The sequence below is a fragment of the Aythya fuligula genome, chromosome 2 (assembly GCF_009819795.1).
Source record: "Aythya fuligula isolate bAytFul2 chromosome 2, bAytFul2.pri, whole genome shotgun sequence".
Classification (NCBI taxonomy): domain Eukaryota; kingdom Metazoa; phylum Chordata; class Aves; order Anseriformes; family Anatidae; genus Aythya; species Aythya fuligula.
Window position 1 is genome coordinate 69,352,271 of NC_045560.1, and position 27,727 is coordinate 69,379,997.

The window sequence follows — 27,727 nt, forward strand, 5'->3', positions numbered from 1 at the left end:
AATTAATAATGACCTTAAGAAGCCCAAGTCATAACACTTCAGCTCTTTTGTTAAAAAAAAAAAAGTTAGAATGTTAATTTTTCAAACAAATGACCAACAGTGATGCTGAAATCCAGCAGTGCAAATCATAACAAGCCATACTTAGGCAAAACCAAAATCATCATTGACCAGAACAAATCAGAAAGATACTTCTCACCTGTGAAGGTAAGAGGTATTAGGGCAGCTTTCAAGCCAGGTTACATCTTGTTGGTGCTAGTAGTTGCTTCACTGTGACTTCTCTTGTGAATAATGTTTCAACATGCATTCCTTCCTATGGGAAACTTGACCTACTTTACTTACACTTTATAAACAAAACAAAACAAACAAAAAAAAAAAGTAGTATAGAACTGAATAGAAAAAAAAAAATCCAAATTCAACGAAGTGACTATGTCAGAGAAGCAGCAGGTATGTATAGGTGATGTTCCCATATGGTCCCTTCAGCTATACATCAGAAAAGAGCACACCAAACCCTCCAGTTAGACAAAGGGAGGGAAACTACAGAGAGGTGACCCACAGCAAGAATACCTGAATCTGAAGCCCAAGGGCTTCTATCCCCTTCTTGCAGATGCTGTTGAGACTTATGTCAGAGCACCATTGAAAGTCAATGTCAGCAAAATTACTGCAGCTTGCATTGGAAATCTGTCTGCTTCAATAAAGCATTGCTCCTTTATTGCCTAGGTAATTCAGCATCTCACAACTCTTAAGAACATTCTTTAAATTTCTTTAATGTCACCATATACTAATCTTTACACAAAAAGCATTGCATTTCTGAAAGTAATATAATTCTTCAAGGTGTACATATATAATAACATATATGCAATTAACCCATTATTTGCACAAGCATACAGGTACCAATGCTGTCTCAACTACCAAGGGTGCACAGCAGCACCCTTGCACATAGCACAGAAATCCGAGCTGCTCCAGCAGTGCTCAGAAGTCACATCTCTCATTCCCACACTCATTATCCACCAAGGGACTCATGCAGAAATGCTCTTGCCTCCCACTTGACTGCTCACCCATTTTGGACTCGATGATCTTGAGGTCTCTTCCAACCTAGACAATTCTGTAATTTTACCAGCCCTGACTACCCGTTTGTCTCTCCCCATCCCTCCTTGGCCAATGTGGGCACTCACCCACAGACTCTGGCTGCTTTCCACCCCAGCCTGGCTTACCACTGGTCTCTTGTTGCCACCATGGAGCAAGGGCCTCATTTACTGTCTGAATTCCTCACTGCCGCGTCAGAAACATGTATTTCAGAGGAGCCCATGACCATCCATGCTCACCCCAGCACCCACTGTGTCTAACCTGTGAGGTTCAGCAACTTGTCAGTGCCAACCACTGGGCATACAAAGCAAGCCTAGAAGACACATCTTGAATGTTGGCTGGATTGCAGTGGAGATGGCTGGTTTTTCCAGGGCAAAGATAGGAAGCCCTAGACCTAAGAAGGAAACCTCAGCCATCACATAATCAGTGAACAGGAGACTTGAATGGTAAAACATGAGACAGTAAGGGTGCGACACCGCACATAGCCTCCCACACTTGTCCACAAAAATGTGACCATCTCAGAATTATCTTACCAAATGATGATCCATGCCACAGCCAAACAGTGGTCCTCCACTAGCTTATGCGTTGCCTTCGATTGCTGCAGATGGCACACAGCAAACGAATGCAGATCTGAGGCTAACTTCACCTTTACTGCAATAGATGGCAGTACATTATCCTTTTTAATCTCCTTGGACAACTTCAGTGTATCTTTTGTCCCATCTAGTCTCAATGATTTCACAATGATTAGTCATAGGAGAAAGGCCAGAAAGAAATTCCAACACACATGGAAGACTGTGCTCCTCATCTACGGGGAGCCCATAAGCTTCCCTGCAGAACCTGCCACCAAATGCAACCTCCAAAGATGCCCACAAGCAAACAGCATATGAAGGAAATGGCAAATTGCCTAGTGCCATAGTGACTCCTGGTTGTGTCATTCCCCTTCCCCCAACTCTTGCCACCCCCATCCCCCCCCCCCCAAAAAAAAAAAAAAAAAGAAAAATTAAAGGAAAAGCTTCCTTTCTGCTTGTGTTTGGGCTTTGCACTGAAATACAGATTTGTCTGCTCTCCTTATGTTCAGCTGACCATCCTAAATTCATACACCCCCACTCTCCAAAAAGCATGGTGATTCTGTACATTACATGGAGAACAACCATCAACAAAAGTCCATCATTTTGTAACACAACTGATCCTTCTGTTCTCCACTGACCAAACAATTCAAACCATCTATTGACATTTCATGAACAAATATCCAAGTTCTAAACTCAGACATCACTAGTGCCTCATTTTCTGTTTCAGTTTCAACCCTCCCAGGAACATTGGAAGCAAGATTAGGCACAGAAGACTACAGTGTGTGTATATATAAATAAATTTTGTCTGATTCTTACATTTCCTCAAAGAGAAAAAGCACTTAGATATGAAATACCATTAAATGCATATTCCTACATAATTGGTGCATAACACTATTTTTCAAATAATCTGTTTAATGTGGGTAGCTGTGTATTTATCTGTTAATCACTGTGCATTTTGTTACTTTATCCTCCACCCCTTTTGTTACTCCCATCATCCCGTCATATCCTCTTAGCTGTCAAGAGCAGATCTGTCTTCTCTGTTATGTACGGGTACAACGCCCAGCGCAGAGCAGTTCTCATTACTAACTCCAAGCACTGCTGTACAAGAAATAGCAATTAAGCCCATGAATACATAGATAAATTTCTGAAGAGAATATACAATTTACATAATGACACAAATTCACAAAAATGTTGGTTTCGTGTTGGTCAGAACTGCAAATGCTAAATCCCTCGAGAACTTCCATGTTTTACAGGGTTTTTTATGGTGAGCTGGGACAGAAGTGAGAAGATGACAGACTAAAGCCAGCTCTTAATCAAATACAGATTTACCTATGGAGCACAGACCAATGACTGGCAAATCATAGCAGAAAACTGTTGTGAAACCAAAATGAATCTTGGTGCAAACTGATTCTCAGCTCACCTGAAATTAAAATAAAACCCTTGAAGAAAACTCTCTTCTGTTAGCCATCGTGTGTTTTTTTTTATTACCGGTATGTGGGACACTCCCTGCTAGAAATTCCTGCTCGTCTGGGTGGAGACTGATGGCTTCTGAGCCATTTCTTCACAGAGTCTGAACCACCCACATCTACCAGGAAAATTTATTGTGATGAATAGACCTATTAATACCAGCTTCACCCCACCCTATACTGCTTCAGAGTATGGAAACTTGATGGATGTATCTGGTTTTGGTTAATACGCCATGACTCTCAAGTTTTACAATGGGAAGGCAGGGGAAATGCATAATGTATTTTATTGTAGTATTTTGGCACATTCTCCACAAAATGGAAAATTCAACCTATCAGGGATCCAATTTGCAGTCTTTACTTACCACAACTTAAAGCATTTTTTTTTTTTTTTTTTTTGCAAAGGTTACTTTCTCTGTTCTTTGCCTCCTTGCTGAGTGAACTGGACAAACCCAATAACCTCATGTCCAATTTATTATGTGGTAGTACAGCAAAGGCATTAAGTCGTTTTCTCTACACCCTGGACACTGCCAAGAGCAGCCTCAGGTCTTCCCAAATTCATGACAGAAAACTTTGTTCCACTTGGGCCCCCATCTCTCCATCAGGTCCTAAAAATTAATACCAGAAGGGACAGTCCCTTTCCCCTACTCAGTCAGAAACTTATAACCAGAGGGGAAAGGTGGAGCCGGCAACAGAGAAGAAGGGGACCACAGCACACAGAGTTTTGCATGGGGATGTTCTCCAGAAGCAGTTGTGAATGCCTCATGAATTTGCTCTCCCCTCAGTCCATTTACTTTGGTGATGAAAGGGAGAAAATGCAAGGCTAGCCATGGTTAGCACCTGTTAATTTCAGGACTTAAATGCTGATATGCAAAGCAAAGGTACTGTAACAGGAGGAAAACACTACACTGATACGACTTAGAGGAAGACATTCACACAAAGACAATGGCTTTGATTGCTGTGTGCTATTCTGCAATTACAAATATCAAACTAAGGAGCAAAGAAAATAAAAGTAAGCCATAAATGACAACCACAGTAGCAACGAAGCCAAACCCAAGCAGCAGGATGGGACTGAACTGCTTTGGTTACAAGGCAAAGGGTAGGCCCAGAGAACCTAAGAGGAGAGAAAGAAAACATAATAGTGTTTCTGAACATACACACCTCATTTAAAGTCTGTCTCTCCAGGAAAACCAAAGATTAAATTTCATCTTCCACAGGTCAGCTGAGGCTGTTACAAGACAAGAGCCCTAACACCACTTGCAGTGCTTCTCCAAGCTGGCTTTTGGACAGGGGTGCCCAAAGTGCCAGGCCTTGGGTGGGCTCTGTAGGGAAATCCTCTCCTAAAAGTTACTCATCTGGCTCCAAGCTGCTCAAAAACATTACTTTTCTATGTTCGCCTGACATGGCAGGAGGTACTTGAAGGACACATCCTCAGGAATTAAGGGCTTCTTAGCACCGCATTCCAGAAGAGCTTAATTTTTATCCTTACTAGTGTAAATACCAAGAAAGCACTCAAAGCCAGGTCTGGACACTGAACTGTCAGTAGCAGCTGTTAGAAACATGACCGGGTCCTACTTCTACTTCCCACCTGCTTCAGCATCTTGCTCCTCCAGTTAGAAAACAGTGAGCATCAGAAGTGGGGAAGGCCAGGAGGACTGAATAACATTCCAGTCCTACATTTCATAGTGATACAGACCAGCCAGGATCCTGGGGCAGAAGGGAAAAAATAGCATTACTCTGACTCCACTTTCTCTAGGTCAACCGATAGTGCCATTAGTACAACTGGCACCCAGCCACAGAACTGAGAAAAAGAGCAACTGGATGCTTGTGAGGAATGACTGAATACAACTCTGATGTCTACATAAACAGACCAAAACATTTGGCGGGGTTCACAGTGGCCAAACCACATCTGTTAACTGCACCAGCAGAAATTGTTCAGCGCTGCAATGGGCAAGAGCCCCAAGCTCAGGCTGGTTCCACTGCAGATCTTCTGAACAGTTTGGGGCCATATTGGCAGAGCCTTGTCCATTTATTTTAGATTGCCAGCACTAGCCAGAGGGAACTGTTGGGAAGCCCATAAAATTAAGTTTCCTCTTCTGGTGTCAACTGATGAAGCAGTCTTCACTTGCTGACCTCAGTCATTGTAAAGCACCCCCGCCTGCTGTTCCAGAAAGTTGCTGGATGTCAGTAAGCAAGTTGACACCTAATTGTTAAACTCAACCAAGTGTTTTAATTAAGGGAAGAGTGTCTTTAAAACAAACTCTTAGAAGAAGGCTTTGGCCCACATTCAGGAAAGCACTTAAGTACAAGCCTTAGACTGTCCCTATTCAGGAAAGCATGTGCTTAAGTGCTTTCCTGAATACAGATATATTCCTGCCCTGGGGCCTTAAAAGTGCATTAAATAATAAAATTTATTGCAATTTGACTTCATCATTTTCTTGAAATATTTATTTAGCTGCTTCTTTATTAAGAGTACAGTCACTGAAATTCTGTACCTATTTATCAGCCCTTACTATTCACTGATTGTAATCCAAGAGACAGCCTCTAAATGCTGTTTCAGTTCAGCTCTATATTTTCCATCACTGTCATTCAAATATATCTTGTTCATGAGAAATATCTCAATAAAACCAGTTACCTTGATACAGGGTACTTACTGACAGCATAGCATTTGATATTCACATGGATAATTTCACATGGAGTTTGAGGTCAACTTCACTCTCAGTAATATTCAATAAGGATATAATTTCAAACTTCACCTAAACCAACACTCATGTCCGAAATCTTTACTGATCAGTGACATTCAGCCAGTGCTTCTCCAAATATTATCATATGTTATACCAGTGTAGATGTCACAAGTCAGGCCAAAAAGCCAAATTTCAGCAAAAGCTGATCCTTCCACCGTAGCCAATGTACAGAACCTGCATTTTTTGCATCTCTTACAAGCTACCTCCAGTATTTTTCCTCGGCAATTTTATATTTGCCTAAGAAGAAGCCAATTGCGTTGAGCACAAGGGCTAAAGTGTGTGAGCACACACACAGATGTATCTACAGGAAAAACTCTGAGAGGATGCAGGGTATGTTTTATCCTAATTGACCACTATTCCTGAAGCTCCTGAAATTAGAAACTGAAGCTGAAACTGAAACAAGGCCAGAGCTGTCAAATTTTTTAGCACTGTCAGTATGCAATGAAGTAGGACACAATCATCATTTTCACTGAATTTGTTTGGACCATAGCTTTTTCTATCCACCTGTGAATCATCAAAGATTGACCCCAACTAGAGAAGAGCCTCAGTGCATCTCATGGCAAAGGAGCCTTCTGGCACACAATTACTGAGTTACTGACAGTGACTAACAGGCAAAAATAATGACTGCAAGGGCTAAGACCAGCAAGGAAATTCTCCTCAAACCAAAACACAAGGAGAGTTTGCTGTCAGGTAAGACTGATGACAGTCCACCTTGTGCCTGGGGACGTCACCCGGCACCTCTTTTACTGCTGGAAGGACCTAAGGCACCTTTGTTGATCTCTCCTGCTCCTGGGCATGTCCCCCCATCGGCAGGTGTGGGTCTTTTACTTCTTTGCTATTAGTTGTCTTCCAGGGTAGGTGGTAGGTACAAGTCTTGTGACCTTCAAGAAATGTGCAGGATTTCTGTGGAGCTACAATACAGTTGCCTGTGATGGCCCTGAGGATCCTTGCTGGTGACATCATTTTACCTTTCTTCCCCAGATTTGGGCTTTTTGTGTGCACCATTGCCCCTAATGAAAGTACCAATTATTATTCCCTAGCTTACTAGCTCTGCACTCCAAGCACACACAGAAATACAAAAGCAGTGGAATGAGGACATTTAAGTCTATCTAAATAATCTGCAAAACAGAATTTAAAAAGTGTTCAAAGGCTGAGAAAAAAAAAAACAAATCCCCAGGATGAATTCTCTTCTGACTACACATAGAGGCAAGTGAACATATAGATGCCCCCAGCTGTGACCAACAGGTGCCTAATTAAAGGAACACCCTATGACAACCACATGCATTTCATTTGTTCAGGCGGCAAGGTTAACAAAATAAGCTTAGGGAATGAATGTTGCACAAGCAGAATGACTTAAAAACGAAAAAAAGACCAGTCAAGATGAATCACACGCCTCAGTCAAACATAGGAAAGTCTGCTTACTTTAAACTTGATTGTAATTGGTTTCCCTTCACCTTTCAAAAATGTATTTACAAAGGAAAACAGTATTTATGATGTAAGCTAAACCACGACCATTTTATTTATCTGTTATTTCAGTTTTTCCTTAAGTCTTGTGTTTAAAGACAACCCAGACAAGCCTACTCTCAACAGCCTCTTAACACACACTGCTTTTAACAAGAGAGAATAAAGAATATTATGATCATTTTTCCTAGAAAAGGAGATCACAAGAAAAGCATAATAACACCATTTCCTCTTCGGCAGCTCTGTCAGACATCCCTCGCAGGCACCTCCAGACAGAGCCTGCTTACCACACGGCTGCCTGGGGAGATGCCAGGGGATGCCATGTGGGAATACTGAAAGGGGACAGGGCTCAGAGGATCTGATGAACAAAAAGGCTTTTGTGATGGAGAGCCTGCCTGTTTTCTCAGCTCCATCAGTTGATCTAATGAAGATAGTAAATGTCTTGCCCCTGTAAACCTTGACTCTTCCATTGCAGCTCCACTTTCATGGCAATGAGATGCTGTTATGAGTGTTTACACAGGTCTGAATCATGCAAACTAGGAGACATGAAATAAGAGGTAAAATCATCAAAAACTTCATCAACAAGAGCTGTGGTTTTGTCCAGCTGGAAATGTTATTTTTAGAAAATTCAGATCTCTTAGGCATCATCCTTCAAGCCCACATTTGTGTTCTTCCTGCCCCAAAACTGCACGGATGAGAGCAAGGACCCATGCACACACACTTTCCTCCAGTCCAGCTCATTTCTCCTGCCCCCAAGATTTCTCTCCTCGTTCTCTGTGGCCATGAAGTCAGAAACCAGCTCCAGTGACTGTCTGTACATGATCCACTTGTGACCAACCACAGCATCTGCTTTGACATCAGTGGAGTCTTTCAATTCAGTCTGTGATAGTATCAGACAGTCTAAGGCTTTCCTTGCAGGGTTTTTCCCCAGTTATGCTTATAACTCCAGCCTCAGACAACTCAGGCTGCTTTCACAGCCCATCTGCCTCAAACAGCACTTTATTATTATTATTTTTTTCTACTTGAGTACAGCTTGGGTTTATTCAACCAGAAAGAGCAGAAATAGCAATGGGCACACTTCATGTCACACATAGTGACAGACGAGTACTCTGCAGCCCAAAGACAGTAGTTTCCAAAGAGTTCAGACTGAAATTCCTTAGGATGTCTGGATAACTAACTTAAAACCTTCCAAATCGAATCTGGGTTGACAGACCACATGCAATTCTGCAGGGGATTCCCCACTCCCTCCACCTTGTTTCTTCAGGTCCCAGCAAACATGAAGGCCATAGTGGGAGATGCCTGGGGAATCCTGACAGCAGCAGAGACCAAGGCAAAATGAACATGCAGCTCTGCTATGGCTGCTTTAACTCTGAATGTGTGAGAGGTAGCAAGGAGTCCCACCAGGAGACTATGATAGAGCACTGGCAAGTGGTTTGGTGGTTTTTTTTTTGGAACAATTTCCCATCTGCATGAATTTCTGCAGTGGGGAATTGATACTGACCTCAGGTAACTTCCCAGAGAGAGGAGGGCAGTAGGACAAGGAAATACATGGAGTGGAAAAAAGCCATGAATTCCAAGAATGAGAGTGAACATCTCCATCCAGGTCATTACGACCTGGGCTTAGTGCACAATCCCTAAAGTCATCTTTGTTTTTGTTTGTACTTGCTAAGTTCAGGTTTTGCTGTCCTTACTCCTCAAATAGCATCAATGAAATCTATGGGACTAGATTTTAAAACTACTGCCTCTGAATCTGGCAGTAGGCAGTACTTTGAGCAGGAGAAACATGCTAGAAAGCCATTGGTCAATATCAAAGCCTTCAAGTTTTCTTACTGTTCCTTCACATTTTTGTAGCTTTTTAGAATTTTAGAAAATTTATCTAAATTAAAAATAACATGTTTATTTAATCATGATCTCTCTCTCTCTCTCTCCCTCTCTCTCTCTCTCCCCCTAATTGCTAAGAGGACCTGTCGTACAAATCCAAGTTTTCTTCCATCTCAAATTGGTACAGTCCAAAGCCAAGAATACGTATGTTGCTAGCTGGAAAATAAAGTGCTCTTGATTCCTAACTTTATTTTGGACAGTCAACTCCAAGTTATTAAAAGCCAAATTCAGTAGTGAGAAAATATATATAGCTTCAGCTGTTTTGTGTGGGTTTAAAGTAGTATTTGCTTTATGAGTAAGAGATTCAATAATGCATATATTTACATAAAAATAGTTTTGACATTTAAGTTAACTTCTTGCCAGGCTGGTGCAAAAATGGAAATGTAAAAAGCATAAATGCAGAAATGAGCCCCTATGCTGTAAGTCTGCTATTTACAGTTTTTTTTTTTTCTTGGCAGTAAGACCTGAACGGTATGTTTTATAGCACTAGACCTAGCCACTCTGAGTCAATTTAGTGTTTATGGAAAGTGCCAGACTGACAGTTCAAGAATTAAATTCTCCACACCAGAATATGGTTTAGCAGGGGCAACAACAAAGAGCATTTCTAGAAACCTGGGCCACTGAAGTGCCTTGGTCATGTTCTGTAGACATGACAGAAGTCAGGATAGCACAACTGAGTGAGCAGCAAGTTGAACACCCAATTATCTCCTGAGACCAAAGAGGCTTCTGAAGAGGGTGACACCACTACATGCCATGGGAAGTACACAACAAAACACCTCATGTAATTTGAAGTAAAGCCCCAGATGGCTACAAAATCCCTGAAACTTTCGAACTGGAGCTGCTCAGATGAAGACTTCTATTTCACACAAGATTTTATGTTTGCAAAACATGCATAGATTTGAGGAAAGAGACAATCGACAATCTGCCACTCTCGGGTTTTCTAGGCAACTGGCCTCCCCGGAAAGGACAAGCAACAGAAAGCCAGGAAATAACAGAAACCTGCCTTGTTTGCAAGTGCCCTGAGCAAAGCATACATCCTCCCAGCAAGACACATGAAGCCAAGCCGGTCAAGGACCAGGCACACCTCCTGACAAAAAGCCCTCACAGGTACCACCAGAGGATGATTCCTTAACTCCTCCAACAAGTTATACTTAGCAATTTATATTCTGTCTTATCTATTCTTCTTTACTTTCCACCTGAACTATCTATCTCCTTTAGACTTCTCTTTTCTCAAAGTGACAGAGGAAAAGAGATCTCTTTAATCCTAGATGAGGGTAGGTGATGCACAATATGATGTCATGCAAATTATAGAAGCCCAACTGTGCTAGGTTTTGGGATGACTGTACAGCAGCGACTAAATAATTGATGTGATGGACAGAAGAGGTTGGAAACTGTCTTTTGTACTACAGCAACCAAGACTGTTTCTTACTTTTTTTTTCCCCAGAGCAATTAGTCAGCTCAAGGATGTCAAAACATGTAACTGTGCCACAAGACAAATTACAGTGTAAGTGCCGCTGTATTTGCCAACGACATAGCAGGCTTTGCCCCACGTTCTGCAGGGTTCCAAAAGGCATTTTAATAATGACAAAATAACAGACAAATAAATTTATTTATAAATAAATAATAAACAATATTATAAATAAATTATATTATATTTATAAACAAATAATAAAGCCCGGATGACCAAACTGATGACATATCAAAAAGAAAAAGAGAAATATAAAATATATGTGTATACATTTGTTAAGCCTTCAGTCACCAATTCAGACCCTTTTACTAAAAGTTCACAACTGGCTCATCAATACTTAGTACTCTGACAGTCTCGACTAAATGGCCTGGCAACTAAAAAGTCATCGTTGCATTCTAGTTATCCAACAGCATCATAAATAGAGGAAAACAGAAACAATTAATCAGAGCTGAGGATAGTCTTGATCCTTACTGCAGCCTCATATGTTACATATTTTTTCTGCTGTGATCTCACTAGCAATGCATCACTGTTTTTAACCACTCTAAGCACTGATTCTATGCTCAGCAGCTGTGTTTGTTTACAGGGCTAGAAATTAGCACAGGACAAATGGACTTTATCCAACTGAAATTTTTTTTTTGGCATTTTCCACTACACTTCACAATATATTGGTCCTCATAGTCCAATTATGTATTTGCCACTGACGCTGGCCAAGGAGAGCAGATAAGCAAAGATGGTGCTTGCTGTTACTGCATGGGGAAGCTCCAAATGCAGGCTCCCTGATTGCTAAGCATGGTTAAGACACCTGTAGCCAAGGAAGTCCACTACTGTATTGTTCATGCTTTTTTCACTACAAACATAAAGAATGTCATCATAATCCATCCTGCATTTTGCACCATGCCAGTTCAGTAAAAGTGATGAAATCCAATGATATTTTATACTTAGAGAGACCTGTCAGTGCCCTTCATACTCATAACTGGCCGGATTCCAATTCAAAAAGCCAATTCCAAAAGACTGTTAGCCAAACTTCAGACAAGTCAGTCCTAGAACCATTTTCCACTTCAAAATCCACATGATTTTTAACAGAAAGTTACTTAAAAACAAATAAACAAGCAGTCCTGTGCCCTTATGTATTTTTAATCTCCTTGACACTTTTCTTATAACCGAGCTGGGGAGAGGTTTGGTTTTTCCCTGTCCCATTTTATGATAGACACTTAAAAAGGAGTTACTGGACTTACTGGGATGCAACAATGAACAATCCTGCCCTAGCTCTCACATGCATGAAGGTAAATATATATTTTAAATGTTTGCCCTAATTATTCAGAGTATTTTTGCAAGTGACCCATATTTATGCTAGAACTTACACAACAGATAAACACAGCATGCATCAAGTTGTAGTTTACTGACTGTTTATGTCTTCCACGCTGCTACAAACACTCCAGTCCCATTTTATAAACTGTGTCATACAGAAACTATCAAACAGCCTTCTGACCAGCTGCTGAAATCCTGGTATTCAAACAATTTCCCCATGCAAATATTCAAAACTGTCCACTAGTTCATCACCAAACCTTAATCATGCACCCCATTGGAGAGAACATGGTTAAAAGTACTATGAAACTTTATGAAATTTATGTTTTCTTGGGAACCAATAAAGCACATTTCTGGGAACAGTTGCAGGGCATTTCATTTCTGAGAGACTGCATCTCCCTATTTTTAACTTTGTTGCATGAAACAAAGTACATATTTATCTGACAATTTCAAATAATAGCAATTATGATGTTCTGACATCACAAGACATATGAAGAACGCTGTCAAAGTAATATATTGCACTTTGCTGCGTAATTATGTTATGTTGGAGCAGAGTGTTGGAAAACTTAGTATAATCATTAGCTGAGTGCTGAATGTTTTGATTGTCAGACAGGTTGTATATGATGCAAATATATGACTCAGAAATGATTTCACATAAACATTTTGGTAACAGTAATCTGACTCATAACCTCCAACATAGAAAATAACAAGCTTCACAAAACATCTGTGCACTCAGAGCAACCCAGCCTCACAGCAACCTTTGGAAACCTTGCAGTGCCAAAAAACGAGGGAGCCCAGTCTCTGAAGACCCAAAGCGGAGAGGTGCTGAAATCCACCCTCCCAAATGAGTCAAAGCACCTGGGGTCAGAGAGCAAGCCCACAGCAGGGGCAAAGCAGGCTGCAGTTCCCACCGGGCATCTCTGCCAGACAGCCGCGATATTTATTCTGTCTGATAGCCTGCCTAGTGGGCATTGCTTAGTTCAGGTCCACATTTAACAGGGAAAACACACGAGGAAAGGTTTGTTGTTATTCTACTCGAAGTCTTGCCATGTCAAGCATGACACAATGCACAATTCATCCGCTATTTATTTTCTCATTCATTACGAGATGGACAGCTTCTTTCACTGCCCCTTTCTGAAGACAAATGTGGGGTCTTGAGTGACAAGGAGGATTTAATGTCTGTTATTTCAGAGGAGGTTTGCCATGTTTATTCTGGAAAGTGCCATGAATTAATGAACTATCTCTTCAAGCCCCAGTGAAGCTGAGCTGCCAGCTCAACGGCTGCCAGAAGCAACAGAATGTTTTGGGACCCCATAAAATTATTTTTACTGAGACTAGTGATAGCAAAAGCATCAGGCGGACTCAACTTCAATAGCTCCTGCAACATAAAGGAGTTATTATAAGGGCTTCAGCCATTACACTGTGTTGTTTTTTTTCAGAGATTTTTAACAAAACTATCAGTTAACTCAGAACACCTACTTTTAGCCTCCCTGCAGCATGGATATTGCTTTACCTAAAAAAAACCCTTTCACTGCCTTCATGTTAACAAAAGTCAACCAAACCTTTTCTAGGTTCTCCAACATTTTCAAGTGAAAATCATGCCAGCCTGTGACCTCTTTCATCTTTCCTGTTGAAATCCTTTTGGACACTAGCCTATGCCTATGTACCAGAGCTTCAACACACACATAAAAACAGAGCTATTTTCAGAAAAGGTTCAACTGTTGTTAATTCGATAGACATTAAAAATAGAACTGCATTCAAACATAATCTTAGCTCCCCAGACAATATTAGTAACCTGTGAGAAAACTGTCAAAAGTGGGGAGAGCTCAGGGCAGGAGATGCCCCCAAATCCCTCCCCTCCTGGACAGACTCAGGGTGGCCCAGCTGTGCTCATGCCCACGCAAGCCCACCTCTGCCCCATGCCATGTACTACACAGGATAGGGCAAATAGTACATGTCAGGTACAAATGGACAACTGGTGAATATTTGTGTTCAGAGAGCACCCATAAAAGCAGGAGGTGATACAAAAGCCAAGCTGCTTACAAGCACGGCTGAAGAGCTGTGTCCCTGAGGGAGGGTGCCCACAGAACATTGTGCAACACTGGTGAGGAAGGTTCACCATCAGGGAGGACCACAGCACATGTAAAGTGAGAAGCCGTGGTCTCCAGATAACTGATGCTGCAACCTGGGGGAGGATGGGTTTTGCCAAATAAGAGTGTACTGTGCGAGCCACCTGGGGGCCTGCCAGGCCAGAGATGTGGTTTCATGGTTAGATCAGAGGACCACGAGCAAGAACCTCATGGACCTCATCACAGCCCCCTGGTCTGGTCGTGCCCTCTGAGCCTCCATTCAACCATTTGGAAAATGAGTATAATGGCCATTGACATTAGTCAGAGCACACTGTAAGACTTCGATGCTTGTGAAGTGTTTTCAGGCCCTGGATAAAAGATGGTTGTATCCTTGCATTGTACAACAGGCAAGGAGGCCTCCACATCCTGCAGAATGGAACATTTTTGGAGAGGATGGCTGCTACAGTCATTAAAGTGTAAAAACCATCACATGCTAGAGACAAAATACAGACATCTTGAAGTGAAAATATCTCTTGCCCTGCATTCAGCAAACATTTTCTCTCCAGCTACCTTCCATAGCATACTAAGCAGGAACTTCCTTAAGTATGAGAACTTTTTTTTTTTTTTTGGTATCCCTCCTTTCTTCATTCCCTCCCTCTCCCTCTCTCCCTTTTTTTTTTTTTTTTTTTTTTTTTTTTGGGGGGGACGGGGACGAGGTTGGGGGGAACGACACTTTAACAGTGGAACGACACTTTAACAAAAAAGAGATTGAAAGAGCAAGCCAAGAGATTCACAATCACTAAAGCTTGCAGAACATACAGTGAATTTTGGCAGGACATACATGTTTATTCTTTTCATATGCTGTTTAAATTATTTTTATAAACAAGTCATTATCTTGCATAGCCACTGCTTTGTCCCTTTCATGTTGAAGACGTTTGATGTTACAATAATTAAGTAAAAGGGTCTGCATGCCTGAAATGCGGTCTCAGGATGCTGGTTTGTGGGCAACAGAGACTGCTGCTTTTCTAAAATGAAGGGTTTATTTTCTAGACTTCATCATTTCAATCACATACCTGGATTCTGTACTTTCAGATCAAATCTTTGTACAGATATCCAAATACAAATTACGTAACTAGCTTAACTTTTAGAACCATGCTCCCACCATATTGCACTAAAGATCGTGCACAGCTGAGTCATGCACTGCAATGAGAAAAACATATTTAATGACAGGAACTATTGCTGAATCGATCCTGTTCATTCATTATGAATTTGATGCTTAAAAATAAGCACACATCTTCTTTCACTCATGTATGTAACTGGGATTTTGGATCTTCTGGTTCTTCATGGCTGTTACTGAGATTTTAAAAGCCTGGCTTGGTGAATCACTGCTCAACATTCCTCACTAACCCATAGGAACATGCCTGAGATGTAAGCTTTGATCCCCAGTTCTTGGGTAAACGAGGATGTCTGTATGCTACCCCTCTGCAGGACAGAGCCTTGCATCCCCTCCAGCCTGTGGCACCCAGAGGGTGTTCTACTGCTGGGACCCTAGGGGAGCCAAGCCTGACCCTGGCAAGGTGAGGAAGGTCAGGGGAAAGCTGGTGGAAAAGCCTCTAGGTCTTGCATGCAAATGTATTGAGGAGATGGGCTTAATCTGCTTTGGATATAAGGGGAAAATGTTTCAGGATGAAGGGAGTGAGTTACTGGAACAGGCTGTCCAGAGAAGTTGTGGATGCCCCACCCCTGGAAGTATGTTCAAACCAGGGTTGGATGGGACCTTGGGCAACCTGATCTGGTGGAAGACGTCCCTGCCCATGGCAGGGGGGTGGACTAAATGATATTTAAGGTCCCTTCCACCGCAAATTATTCTGAGAGTCTATCACACCTGTACTTAAGCAGAAATAAAGCCCCATCCACTTCTTTATCCCCCAGTAAAGATCCTTATTCTACATACTTTTAATGAGGTCTGAAAAATACGGAAGTTAGACTACACGTTCATGTCTAAACAGCTTTTATTACACAGTTTACGAAGACGAAGGCAGACAAGTATTTTGCGTCTTGTAGATGCTTGTTATGGTTCAACATTTTTTCCAACTAATTTGGACAATTTTATTCCCTGTAAGAGGACTGGGATTGACTGTGTACAGTTTTGCTCTCCCTGATTCATCTCTTAAGCGTTCTGGAAACTCCAGGGAACAGCGGTCAGGAGACACAATGATGCAATACGGCTCCTCCGTTTCAGACAAAAACTACAGACCCCTTTCGCCAACACCTCTTTGCTTATGGGCGTGAATATCACAGCCTGCCCACAAGCTTTAATCTGTTCTCATTTTTTACATGATCCTTGTTGCCTGGTGTGAAGCTAAACGACTACACTTCAATAGACATTATGTCACCCCTTAGCCCTTACACAAACACAGTGTCTAATACCTTGACCATACGCACCACGCACACGTAATGCAGTAAATGACAAGATAAGAATGTTGCCTCTGCACTTACATGAAATAGCACAGTTTTGTGTTTTAAACACAGCATATTTTACAGCCTGCATCTGATAAAAAAAATAAAATAAAATAAAAAATGTGGCTCTCCATTCACCCCAGTAAGTTTTCAGTTTGATCAAATGCATCTTATTTACATGGGAGTTTCAAGCAGTTGATTCATATGTCTTCCTTACTGCAAATAACTATTAAATTATATGGTGCGACACATCTTTGGAATACCATTTGAAAAACACATTCTCATTTACTATCAGGAAATTTAACTTCTTCAGAACAAGTGTTAACCATGCCTTGATTAATTTGTAAAGCTATTCAAGCCCTGAAGTACATCTGCACACTGAGTGTATTTCAAATACAGCGCTTCTGTTTTCATTTTCAAAATGTTTTTATTTATACACTAATATTTGACCTATGAATATTCCAAGTTTACATGGAGCCAGCTGTTCTAAATTCTGGTTATACTGAGCATTCGTGCAAAACATCAGGTGATATCATTGGATATTTTTAAGGGGAAAGTTCACAGGAAAGCATTTATGTATTCTTGTGATTAACACCACATTGGATCAAAACAGTCATGTCTAGCTCTCTTAAAATACAGCTACTGTTTTAGTTAGCAGAACACTTCAGCTCTGTCTACATTATACTTTTTTTGCCAAAAAATCCCACTGTTGCTATGACTGATTCAATTCTGTCATTGTGCTATGATGAACATTGCAATGTGAAAGAGAGAGCTGCAGGCAGTTCCGTCAAAATCTTTGTGCCCTTAAAAACAAAACAAAAATCATCTTATGCCATCACAAATATATATATATATTTATATATATGTATTTATATATAAAAATATATATATGTATTTAGATATATGCATAATATATACGTATACTTTATATGTATATGTATAATATATATATATATTTATATATGTGTGTATTTATATATATATAAATAAAATCCACACCCTAAAACCCACCCAATCCTATGTTGCTGTCTCCTGGCCTTGGAATCTAACTAATTGAAAGTTCAGGAAATACTGGCCCCAGTCCAAAGTGGGTTTTATAAATCAAACCACAGCATGACCCACCAAACACCCTTGCAATCCCAGCAAGGCTCAGCTCCCTTAATTAAGCATTTTTGGTTTATTTTTCCCTGCAAGGCCTCTGCAGCAGCTGCATCCCTATGCTCTCCCAAAAAAGCCACCATCCTGGGAACCAGCCCCAGGTGCAAGGCACAGGGCCGCAGAGCTCCCTGGGAGGAGGCAGGAGGCTCCTCCTCCTTGTCCAGCCATGAAAGGTCAAAAGAAACAAGTCACTGGCCAGTTTTCACATGTATCAAAGCTGGTGAGTCCCAGCCTGGATCGCCCTCTCCACACATCAAACAGAAAACTTTGGGATGACCCAGCATCACCCTCCAAACCGTTCACACAGAAGAGACTTTCTGGACCTTGGTCTCCCACACACTGGTGTGATGCCTGCTAAAGCAAATGGGACTCTCTTAACCACGAGTGATTTTCCCATCCATGCAATACCACAGAATCCCAGAAGCATTCAGGTGGGAAGGGACCCCTGGTGGCCACCTGGTCCAACCCCCTGCTCAAGCAGGGCCACCCAGAGCAGGCTGCCCAGGTGGCTTTTGAAGATCCCTATACTGTCTGTTCTCTGTTTCACATCACTACAGAAATGGCCAAACGGAAATGCTAATCTGTTGGTAGGTGGAGCGTACTTAAGAGCACTGCTGTGCCACTGCTGGGAAACAGCAGAAACACACAATGGTACTGTTTATGTCTCAAGTAACTCGTACTTTCCTCTAATGCTGCACGGGTTAGCAATGATGCAAGATGACTTAAAAAGAATCATGCCTCCACAGCATGGAAAGTCTAAATACCACCTTCCTTCCTCCTAAATCACAAACACCACTTAAAAGTTTATATTTAAAACTATGAGAGAGAGCGTCACCACCACGATGTGCTAGGCCAGGTTGAGCAAGGACATGCAGCTCATTGGCAAAGGCACAAGCCTGCAGCAAGAACTCCCTGCAGGGGCTGATCACAGGACATCCACGATGGCTGCCCAGGTAATTTGCTGATGAAACATTCAGCTAAAGGGAAGCTCTGAAAAGAGCACCTTTCTTAAAGAAGCAGTTTGGTTTCAGCTTTATTTGAGTGGCAAGAAGAATTAGGAAATGCTGCTTTCATATTTTCAAAATAAACAAACACACACACCTAGGTTTGTATTCCAAAGTGCAACTTCTTATTTACATACATGTACAAAATTTGTCTTGAATTGATCAAGACCACTTTGGCACATACTTACTTTTTCTAATTACAATTGCTTTTTTATCTTTTTTCCCTCACCCACATTTAGGACAGTGTAAATTTTTAAGCTCTAAAAAGCTTTCAGAAGATAGAGAATAGTCCTGGCTAATCCCACGTGATCTGGTTCAAATAGCTCAGTCCGGATGACACTGACACCTGGATATACTGCTTGGATACAAATGTGGCCCTCCACCAAATTCGACACTGCAGATTTTGATCAGCAGTTTCTCCTGGAGCCACACATCTGTCCAAAGCCAGAAGGATTCCTGTAGTCACCCAAATTTATAGCCTGAAGGAGCTAAGGACTCCTAAAAAGTCCTTCTAAAAAGGGAAAGAGCAATCAAAGGATGACAGCGGACTGTTTGCCTTTTCTTTAATCCTGTCATCAGTCAGCTACGTGCCAGCAGGCAGCTAGCAAGCAGAGACTTCAGGAAGATGACATACATGAGGACCTTGAGCTGCATCAGTTGAACAGCTAATATAAGGCTGCTCTCTGACACTTGGGATCTGTCTTGGCATCAAAACCCAGCACACTAGTCTTGGCAGATATCAGTAAGCTTATTCCCATCATCAGCTTCATGATTTCTAATACTGGCCTGCTCTGGACACACGTGGAGGAGGATGCTCGCATGCCGAGAGAGCGAGGCTTTACACAGCCAGCTGGCAGCACAGTCAGATACACAGCATCACACACTCCAGTTATTCCCTGTGAGTAGATGTCTTGACCTTTACAACATGCGGCCAAGAGTATAAACAGATGGGATGACAGTATGAATGGTAAGGTCCCGTCACTATAATCACGCCACGTCCCTGATACATCTTGGTTGCTGAATTCCATATCCCCCGACACCAAGCACGATAGCATGTAATAAGACAGGTAGGCTGATCAGATGCTGCAGAAGAAAAAAATTCAACTGCTTTAGAAATGAACATGGAGTCCTGCTTCCTTCCCATGAAAAGTCATGGTGCTTGTGCATAAGTGCTTGCCATGGATTTATGCAAGATTGTTCCTAGAAAGAAATCTGGATAGTGCAGGCTGCCAAAAGAGATGAAGAGATGATTTAGAAGACACCACATCCATAAGTTGCTGCTTTGTAGGTAAGCCGAGAGAGAGAATTTGTACAGCAAACTTTACATTGGCAGGGAAGACAGTAATTGCCTGGGTTTTGGGGATTCGAAGATTTAAGAAGCTTTTTAACATGGCCACAACTCAAATAATGCAGAAAAGCTTCAGGGATGATCTGGGTTTTCCTTGGGTTTGTCCTAAATCTTTCCAAGAGACCTGTGGGTCTTTTGACATATAGGTGTGAGCATTTTCTCCCAGAAATAAAGTGATACAGTGAATTCATGCTGTTAGGCGGCAACAGGAATGTGCAATACTGCGGATAATCAGCCATCACAACTCAAAAGTGTGTTTTCTATGGTAGTTGTCCCTCGAATTTGGATTAGTTTGGACGTTGCTTGCATTGCTATCTGGCTGTCAACAGCCCTAGATTTGGGTTACTGTGTGTTTTTTTTTCCCCCTTCATAGGGGAAGCACACATATTCTTCTCAGTGTGGTTGCCTGGATAGGGAATCACAAGGATAAGAGACCAGATAAGCTTCTCAGTTTTGATCAAGATTGTTCCTCCCATTACACAGGGAGTAATTCTGTTAACAGTCAAATTAGAAAAGCCTTCCAGAGTCTTGTTTCTGCTGTTATGAATTGCACATACCACTCTCTAAAGGCATCAGCTAGTGAAACAGGGACCAGAGAACATCTCCCTTTCACTTCAGCAATGACGATTCAGAGGAAACCAAGGGGACATCAGATCAGTCACAGCCCCCGGCCCATGCCTGCAGTTTGGTTTGAATAGTGGCTCCTCTTTCCTCATCTCCCTGGACTTAGAGAGCAGGCATTTGTTGTGAGGGACTTGATACATCTCTCACTAGAGCAGCCTTGGAAGAAAAACAGGACACTTGCCTGAGTCTAGCCCTCAGTCCAGCATAACTCTCTCAAAAAGCAATATCCATACCAACCCCAGGTCATACCAAGAGGATAAAGAAGAGTTAACCCTACTAGGTGCCATGAGGAAGGTATACTAGTCAAATAGGAAATATTAACACATTTTTCTTCCCCAAAAAAAGCACTGTGTCAAGATGTGCCTGTGCCACATTTAGATCAGGGATGTTCCTGAAGAGGAACGGTTTCATGAGGATATTCGTTGATCCATAACACACCCTCCAGCACCTCAGCCCCTGCTGTACAACCATTCCCTTGGCACAGAATTTTGGTGCCCGGGTTGATCTGATAAACCTCAAATAGAGAGATCCAAAACACAGATGTTTCTATCTGAACTTGATATTCAGGCTTCCTATGAGAGAAATGGAAAGAAATAGGCACTATTTGAGTGCCTCGTCCCAGTTAAAATGCCTGAAATTAGATACTTTGGGGATCATCTTCCCATAACAGGAAGCAGGTTTACCTGGGGTAGCCAGTAATTTCTATCAAAATCTGTTTTGATATCTAGATTGACAAATTAAATTTATTCTCTAAATTATATGAACTGGTTTGAATCTTCTGTGTGTTTTCACTTGCAACAGAAACAGACACTTATGATACTCCCTGGTACTGCTTCCCAGGTGCCTAACAAAGTAAAGTGCTATATATATCCTAGGAATGTTGAATTCTCCAAGTTTCCCTGAAGTTAGCCCCTCAAGGAATTATTGACCACATCTCACAAGTCCATACAACAGTGCAGACATCACTAGGTATGCAAGACAAATCCCACACTCTACACTTTGAAAATTGTAGAGTAGTAGTTCCCCAATATCTACAGTAGTTCCCCAATATCTACATGCTTCCTTCATCCACACGTACCTTCAAGGCAATCTGTGTGAGGTATACTCAAATAATACCACACACCTCTGGTTCTGAGAAAATGGCAAGGGCCACTGAGATCTCTTCGGTAGCTTGTCACCTCAGTAACAGAAAAACAACTCTTTAAGGTTGAACATGGACACAGCTATTCAGAAGCTGATTATAACCAAATGCAAGTCATTATAGGAGGCCTGACTCCATGCAGAAATATAAATTAAATAAATAAATAAATAAAATCCTTCTGGCAGGATTTGCTTATAAGGACACTTAAGCTGTAAGCTTTTAGGATTGCTTGGCATACACCCCCCTGGAATAGTCAGTGTCTTTGAGGGGCAGGGCTCTTCCCTTTCTGCTCTGGTCCCCACCATCCGTGTCTGCGTTTTCTAGACTACATCCTAATAAACCACTCCAATAGATCACAGGCTGGTTTTCACCCATTGCACCTTCAGTTTCCATATCACAGTATAACTTCTGGCTTCCTCTAGTCTTCTGCCATGAATTATTGTTTGTTGGAAACAATAATTTCATACACACGTGAAGAAAAAAAAAATCCCTGGCAAGTCAGAGGAGCTGCAGAGAACAACTGAAGAGTTCTTTGGTTTCAGTCAGTTGCTCTGCAAGCACATTGGTAACAAACAATCATGTTCAATGACATTACGGTTTATGACTCGGAACTTGGAAGTTGATGAGAAATTTCTGCAGTTGATTCATACTTCCTGAAACTCCTAACCAGCATTTCAATTGCGCGATTTTACTACTTTACATGAATAATTTTCCTTGTTGTTACATAAGTGTCTAGATAGAAATTATTAGAACTGATATGAATCGTATGAATACATTTATTTTCAAAAGAAACAAATTCTTTCAGGTCTACTGTTTAATACTGCTTGCCAGATGCTTTATAAAGCTGGGTGCTAACACCTAAAAACACCCCATGCTCAAATTTCTCCCTGAAATCAGCTCCTCCAGGAACTGCCCGGCACTTTGCCAAGCACCCCTCAAGAAAACTGCTGTGGGGATTGCTCACAGAAAGCTACAGGGACAATGCCGTGCTTACTAAAATCACGTGCTCCATGCACGGGTCTCTAAAGTCCCCAGGACAAAGGAGAGAGACGCCGGCAGCAGCTCAGTTTGCCCGAAGGACAGGCAGATTTGGAGAGGCTGGGAGGGGAGCAGCGCAGCAAAAGGGAGCACAGAGGTACCTGCTCTCTGGTTGCAAAATCCACACGCTATTTCCACGTGTCTCAGGGGCTGAGCTAGCCACAGACTCTGCTGGCTTTGCTACCAGCTGGTTTCAGGACGCTGCACTCAAAAGCAGCAAAGAAAACACAGCGCAGGGGATGCACCTCTGACCTGCCCAGGGAGTTCCATCGGGTACAAAAATTTCCCACCCCCAGGGACTAGGGCTACATCTTTTCTAAATACAGATACTATGGTACAGAGCTGTTGAACACATCTACCAGTGCTGATAACTCGGATGGATTTCCCACTCCTGAGACGTACCCTTGCTCTAGATTAGGAAACACATGAAATGCACACCAGTTTGTATCTGTCAAACACCACAAGCTGTTTGCAGGTGCCTGACTTGCAGCTCTGCAACCACTGGTGAAAAGATCCAGTTTTCAGCCGACTCACTGCTGAGACGCTCGAGCTTCACAGGAATTCACTAAAAAAGGAACTACAATTTGCCAACTGAAATATTTTCATTCTCCGCATTAGGCTGAATCTAATTACACTGTTTCCTTATAATTGCAGGCTAGCATTCAGGGCTCCTTCAAGTAAAAAGCTTAATGGCTTTCCCACTGAAATTCCCACCTCGGAGCCCTTCGCAGCAGCAACATGCTGACAGCATGATTTGTTTGAAGAGCAGGTTGACGTCTAGCAGAAATTATTTCAACATTTCTATCACATTCCCGGGCTTGAGCACCAGAACAGCTGACACGGAGTCACGTATTCATCCCCGCACTAGCTCGGACGGCTCAAAAGAGACGAAAGGGACAGCAGGGGCTAGCAGGGGAGGCACTCTGCCCCAGCTCCGGGAACATCGGTGCAACCTGCACTCCCGCGGCTGTGCACGGAAACCCGGGAGGAGTGCTTTTAGCCCCAAAGGGCTCTGAGTGTTACCATCACAGCAAAAATGCAACTTTTAATGATTTATTATTATTATTTCTCTGTTTGGGCACCTTTAGCTGCTCAACATCGGAGGGCGCGGAAGAATGCTTCGCCCTCCCCCGCGGCAAGCTCCGCGCAACCCCAGCGCGCCCCACTCCGTTCCCACCCTCCGGCCCCTCGCCGCGCATCCCCGGCGAGGACTTGCGCGGCCGCGCAAACCCCCCTGCTCCGCACCCGCGCAGTCTCCACTCACCCAGGTTGACGAAGCTCATGACCATGTCGGCGTCGTTGAGGAAGGCGCTGTCCTGCGCGCTGGGCACGGGCACGGGCACCGGCTGGCGACCACGCCGCTCCGCAGCCGCGGTGCCCTCCGCAGCCTCTGCCAGGGCGTGGTAGAGGCGCAGCATGAAGCGCGGAGCCGCCGGCAGCCTCCCCGGGGCCGGGGCCGGAGGCTGCCGGGGCGGCGGGCGCGGGCGGTGCGGCAGCCCCAGGACGGAGAGGATCTCCCGCTGCATCTCCCGCTTCTCGTGCGACTTCAGCCGCCGGTAGAGGAAGCCCGAGGAGGCTGCGGGAGGAGGCTGCGGCGGCTCCCCGAGGCTGCCTCCCTCCGCGGGCTCCGCGGAGCGGCAGGAGCCCGGCAGCAGCAGCAGCATTGCCCAGCAGCAGCAGCAGAGCCAAGCCAGCCGCCGCGGCATGGCGCCGGGCCGGGCGGAGGCAGGCGAGCTCCCCGCTTCCCCCCTCTCCTCTGGGGCTCCCCGCAGCCCTCCAGCCTCTCCCTACCCCCCCCGGCCCCCCGCGACACCCTAACGCCGCGGGCCGGCCGGGGGCAGCCGGGCCAGGGGGGCTCAGCGCTCGGCCCCCCCTCCGCCGCTCATCGCCGCTCAGGTGAGCCGGGGGGCTGCCCCCCGGCCCGGCTGCTGGGCGCACGGCTCAGCTCGCCATGCCCGTCGGGGAAGCAAGGCGAGGATGCTGAGGGTGATGCTGAGGACGAAGAGCGGACTTTGCCCCCTCTCCGCGCTGCAGCCGAGGGGCTCCCCTCCCGCAGGCTGCAGCCCTGCTCAAGCCAGCCCACGGGGACCGGGGCTGCAGGCGGCCGAGGCAGATCAGCAGCGCCCCCGCCTCTCGCCGGGGCGGGCGGCCGCTCCTCCGGGGCGGGGAGCCGCAGAGGGCGCAGGTAGCGCGGCCCCGGGGCGGAGCAGGGCGGGGGGAACGGGGAAGGGGCCGGGGAGGTGGGCGCCGGCCGCAGGTTGCGCCCTCGGAGCCTCTGAGCAGCGCTGCCCCCCCCGAAACCAACGGGGATTTTTCGCTCGGAGGAATAAAAGTAAATGGGGTGACGGGGAAAAGCGGCTCGTTCCTCCTGTCCGCAAGATTTAGGGAACGCGGGTTGTTTGTTACGGAGGTGGGTGGGCTGCTGCTCGTCTGAAAACATCCTGCGGTGAGCGGGTGCGTCAGGTCCCTTTTCCGAGGACACCCGGCAGAACTTAGCACAGGACACGCACTAAGCACAGATGACCCCCTTCGGGTCACTGATCAATGCAGGACTGATCCACACGTGTGTTTTGGGACAAATGTTCTCCTGCTGTAAAGGAACAAGCCGGTTCTGACAGAAAATATCTGGGATTGGAAGCTCTGCTTCCAGCTCCTTCGCAAAACTGGAATAAAAACGAACACCCTTTAGTGGCCGTCGGCTTGATCGAGAATTGGCTCTTCCCTGTGCTGGCCTCTGACTTCAAGGATCAGCTTCAACTCTGCTTGGGCTGGATGAGTAAATCCAGGCTAGCCCCACTGAAATCAGTGGAAATGCTCTGGGTTTGAACTGGGATAATTTCATAGGAGTTGGCCCTGAGAATAATATCTGGACCATTTGAAGTCACTGGCAAAATTTCCATTAACTTTATTAGAATCAGAATCTGGCAATAAGCTCGTATTCAGTTTCCCAAAGACACAGCTGAGAATATTCAAGACAGAATATGTTATTTGCAGAAGCAGAGGTTACACCGAACGTTTGCTTATGTGCAAGTTAGGTTACAGATGAGTGCTTTAACTCCACCAGTCAAGGAACCATAACATTGGTTATTTAAACCTTGTTTCGGAAGGAAAAAAAAAAAAACGTTTTTAAGGAGATCTGAGCACAGATATCCTTTTCGGGGTGGAAGCGAAGAGTGTGGAAGTCACTTTTGCAGCTGGCCTATTTTTCAGTTTATGCAGATACTCTTTCATTTGAAAGCAAGTGTGCATGTGACAGCATGGACCCAACACACCCTTTTTGCTATACAGGACCCCATTACCTTCACATGTCATCCCCTAGGCAGTAAGGATGGCTGTTCCAGGGAAACTTTTGTACTGTGCACTTTTTTTATCCACTTTTCTAACTAAGCCTGGGGCTGGTTTGATTAAAGGGGGAGAGGCAGCGAGCAGCAAGGTGTGGGGTGCTGCTAAGAAAACCCATGTTTCCCAAAAGCGAGCCCAGTGCACAAGCTCTCCTGCATCTCTCTCAAGGCCTTTTATACATTTGTCTTCAGAGGGGCATTCGGAGGCTGGGGAGGAAGCACAGGAGCTCTGGAGTCAGTGTGAGGGGGATTTCCCAGGCAGATACTTATCCCCAGGGTGGTCAGGGAAGGGAACAGCTGCCTCTGTGGCATTCGCTTTCCAGTCAGTCACTTTCCAGTTTCCAGTTTGGTTCTAGTTTATGCTGCTTTATCCGGCAAGACTTTGTAGCTGCTGCTTCCTGTTTTGACAGCTACAGAGGGAAGTACCACATGATATGGTTAGCTCTGAAGAATGATCCCTTTGGTTTGAAGTGTCCCCAGCTCCTCCCGAAGCCAGGCAGAGGTGGTGCATGCTTAGCAACAGACAGCACTAAACTCCAGGGCAGCTGCCATGCATTTTTGCTTCCCTGATGCTAAGTAGCAAATGTGTATCACCTGTATGTTTTTATTCTGAAAGAAAAATATTTGGAATGTTTCCATTTGCTTGTGGGTTTATGCGGTAAATAGCAGCTGTAATAACAGTTGGCAACATCTGGGCATCTGAGCTTGATGTGGTCTAGGGACATAGGCACACAGTGAACCTTCAAGTACTTCCCTATGAAGTTACCTTCTTGTTAAGTTCCTGCGTGTAGCTAGGAAGCTAATCGCCCTCCTTAGTAAGTCACTGCACTTTTTGTGAATTTTCATTTAAGTCTTAGACTTTTTTCAGCAATGCTCCCCAGAGATGTAGGCTGCTTACCCCTGGAAATGCCTCTCATGTGTAGATGTGAATGTACTTTGGGTTTCAGCTAATGTTATCAGAACTAGAAAGAATTAAGTCTTCCCACAGCTACAGATTTCAGATATCCCTGCCATCTGAAAATGCATGTTTCTGAAAAAGGATGTGAACACTTCAGAAGAGATATGAATACCTAATTCTCTGGAGGAAGGCGAAGGCTATGTATTATGTAGTTGCTGCAGGCTACGACACACATTTTAAGAGTTAATTAAACATATACTGTAGTGCTACTGGCAGAATTTTTTGTTTGTCGTGTAGCCTTCGTAGCATGCACGCTATCCAAAAGCTCTGCTGTAACAGTTACTTTCACTCAAACTTTCCTTTCCCTGTCATATCTTCAAAAAATGTTGTGGATTACAGACATTTGGGTATCTTTCAGGTCATCGGATTTCCCTGCTCAGGAGGGACATCTGGTGGCCAAGGGGAGAAACTTGTGTCTGTTTCTGGAAGCTTTTCTCATCGGCAAGTTGGCAATAAAGACGTTTTTCTTTTTCTCTGAAAACAAACAAACAAACAAACAAAAGATGATAATTCAGACAGATCTCTTACCTCTCCCAGAAAAATCATCATTTACTTTTCTGCCTGTGAGCCAAACGTCAGCCCGCATTCAGACACTCACACCTGCTCAGTCCT

The 27,727-nt window shown here is 43.8% G+C and overlaps 1 protein-coding gene across 1 annotated transcript in view; it reads right to left on the reverse strand.

Moving 5' to 3' along the window:
• BMP6 (bone morphogenetic protein 6) overlaps positions 1-24,522 on the reverse strand; it is a 90,684-nt gene extending 66,162 nt beyond the window's left edge. Inside the window, exon 1 of the mRNA XM_032181085.1 lies at positions 24,081-24,522. Within this exon, the coding sequence (XP_032036976.1) occupies positions 24,081-24,522 (442 nt within the window). The remainder of the gene's footprint in view (positions 1-24,080) is intronic.
• Between the last annotated feature and the right edge of the window lie 3,205 nt (positions 24,523-27,727).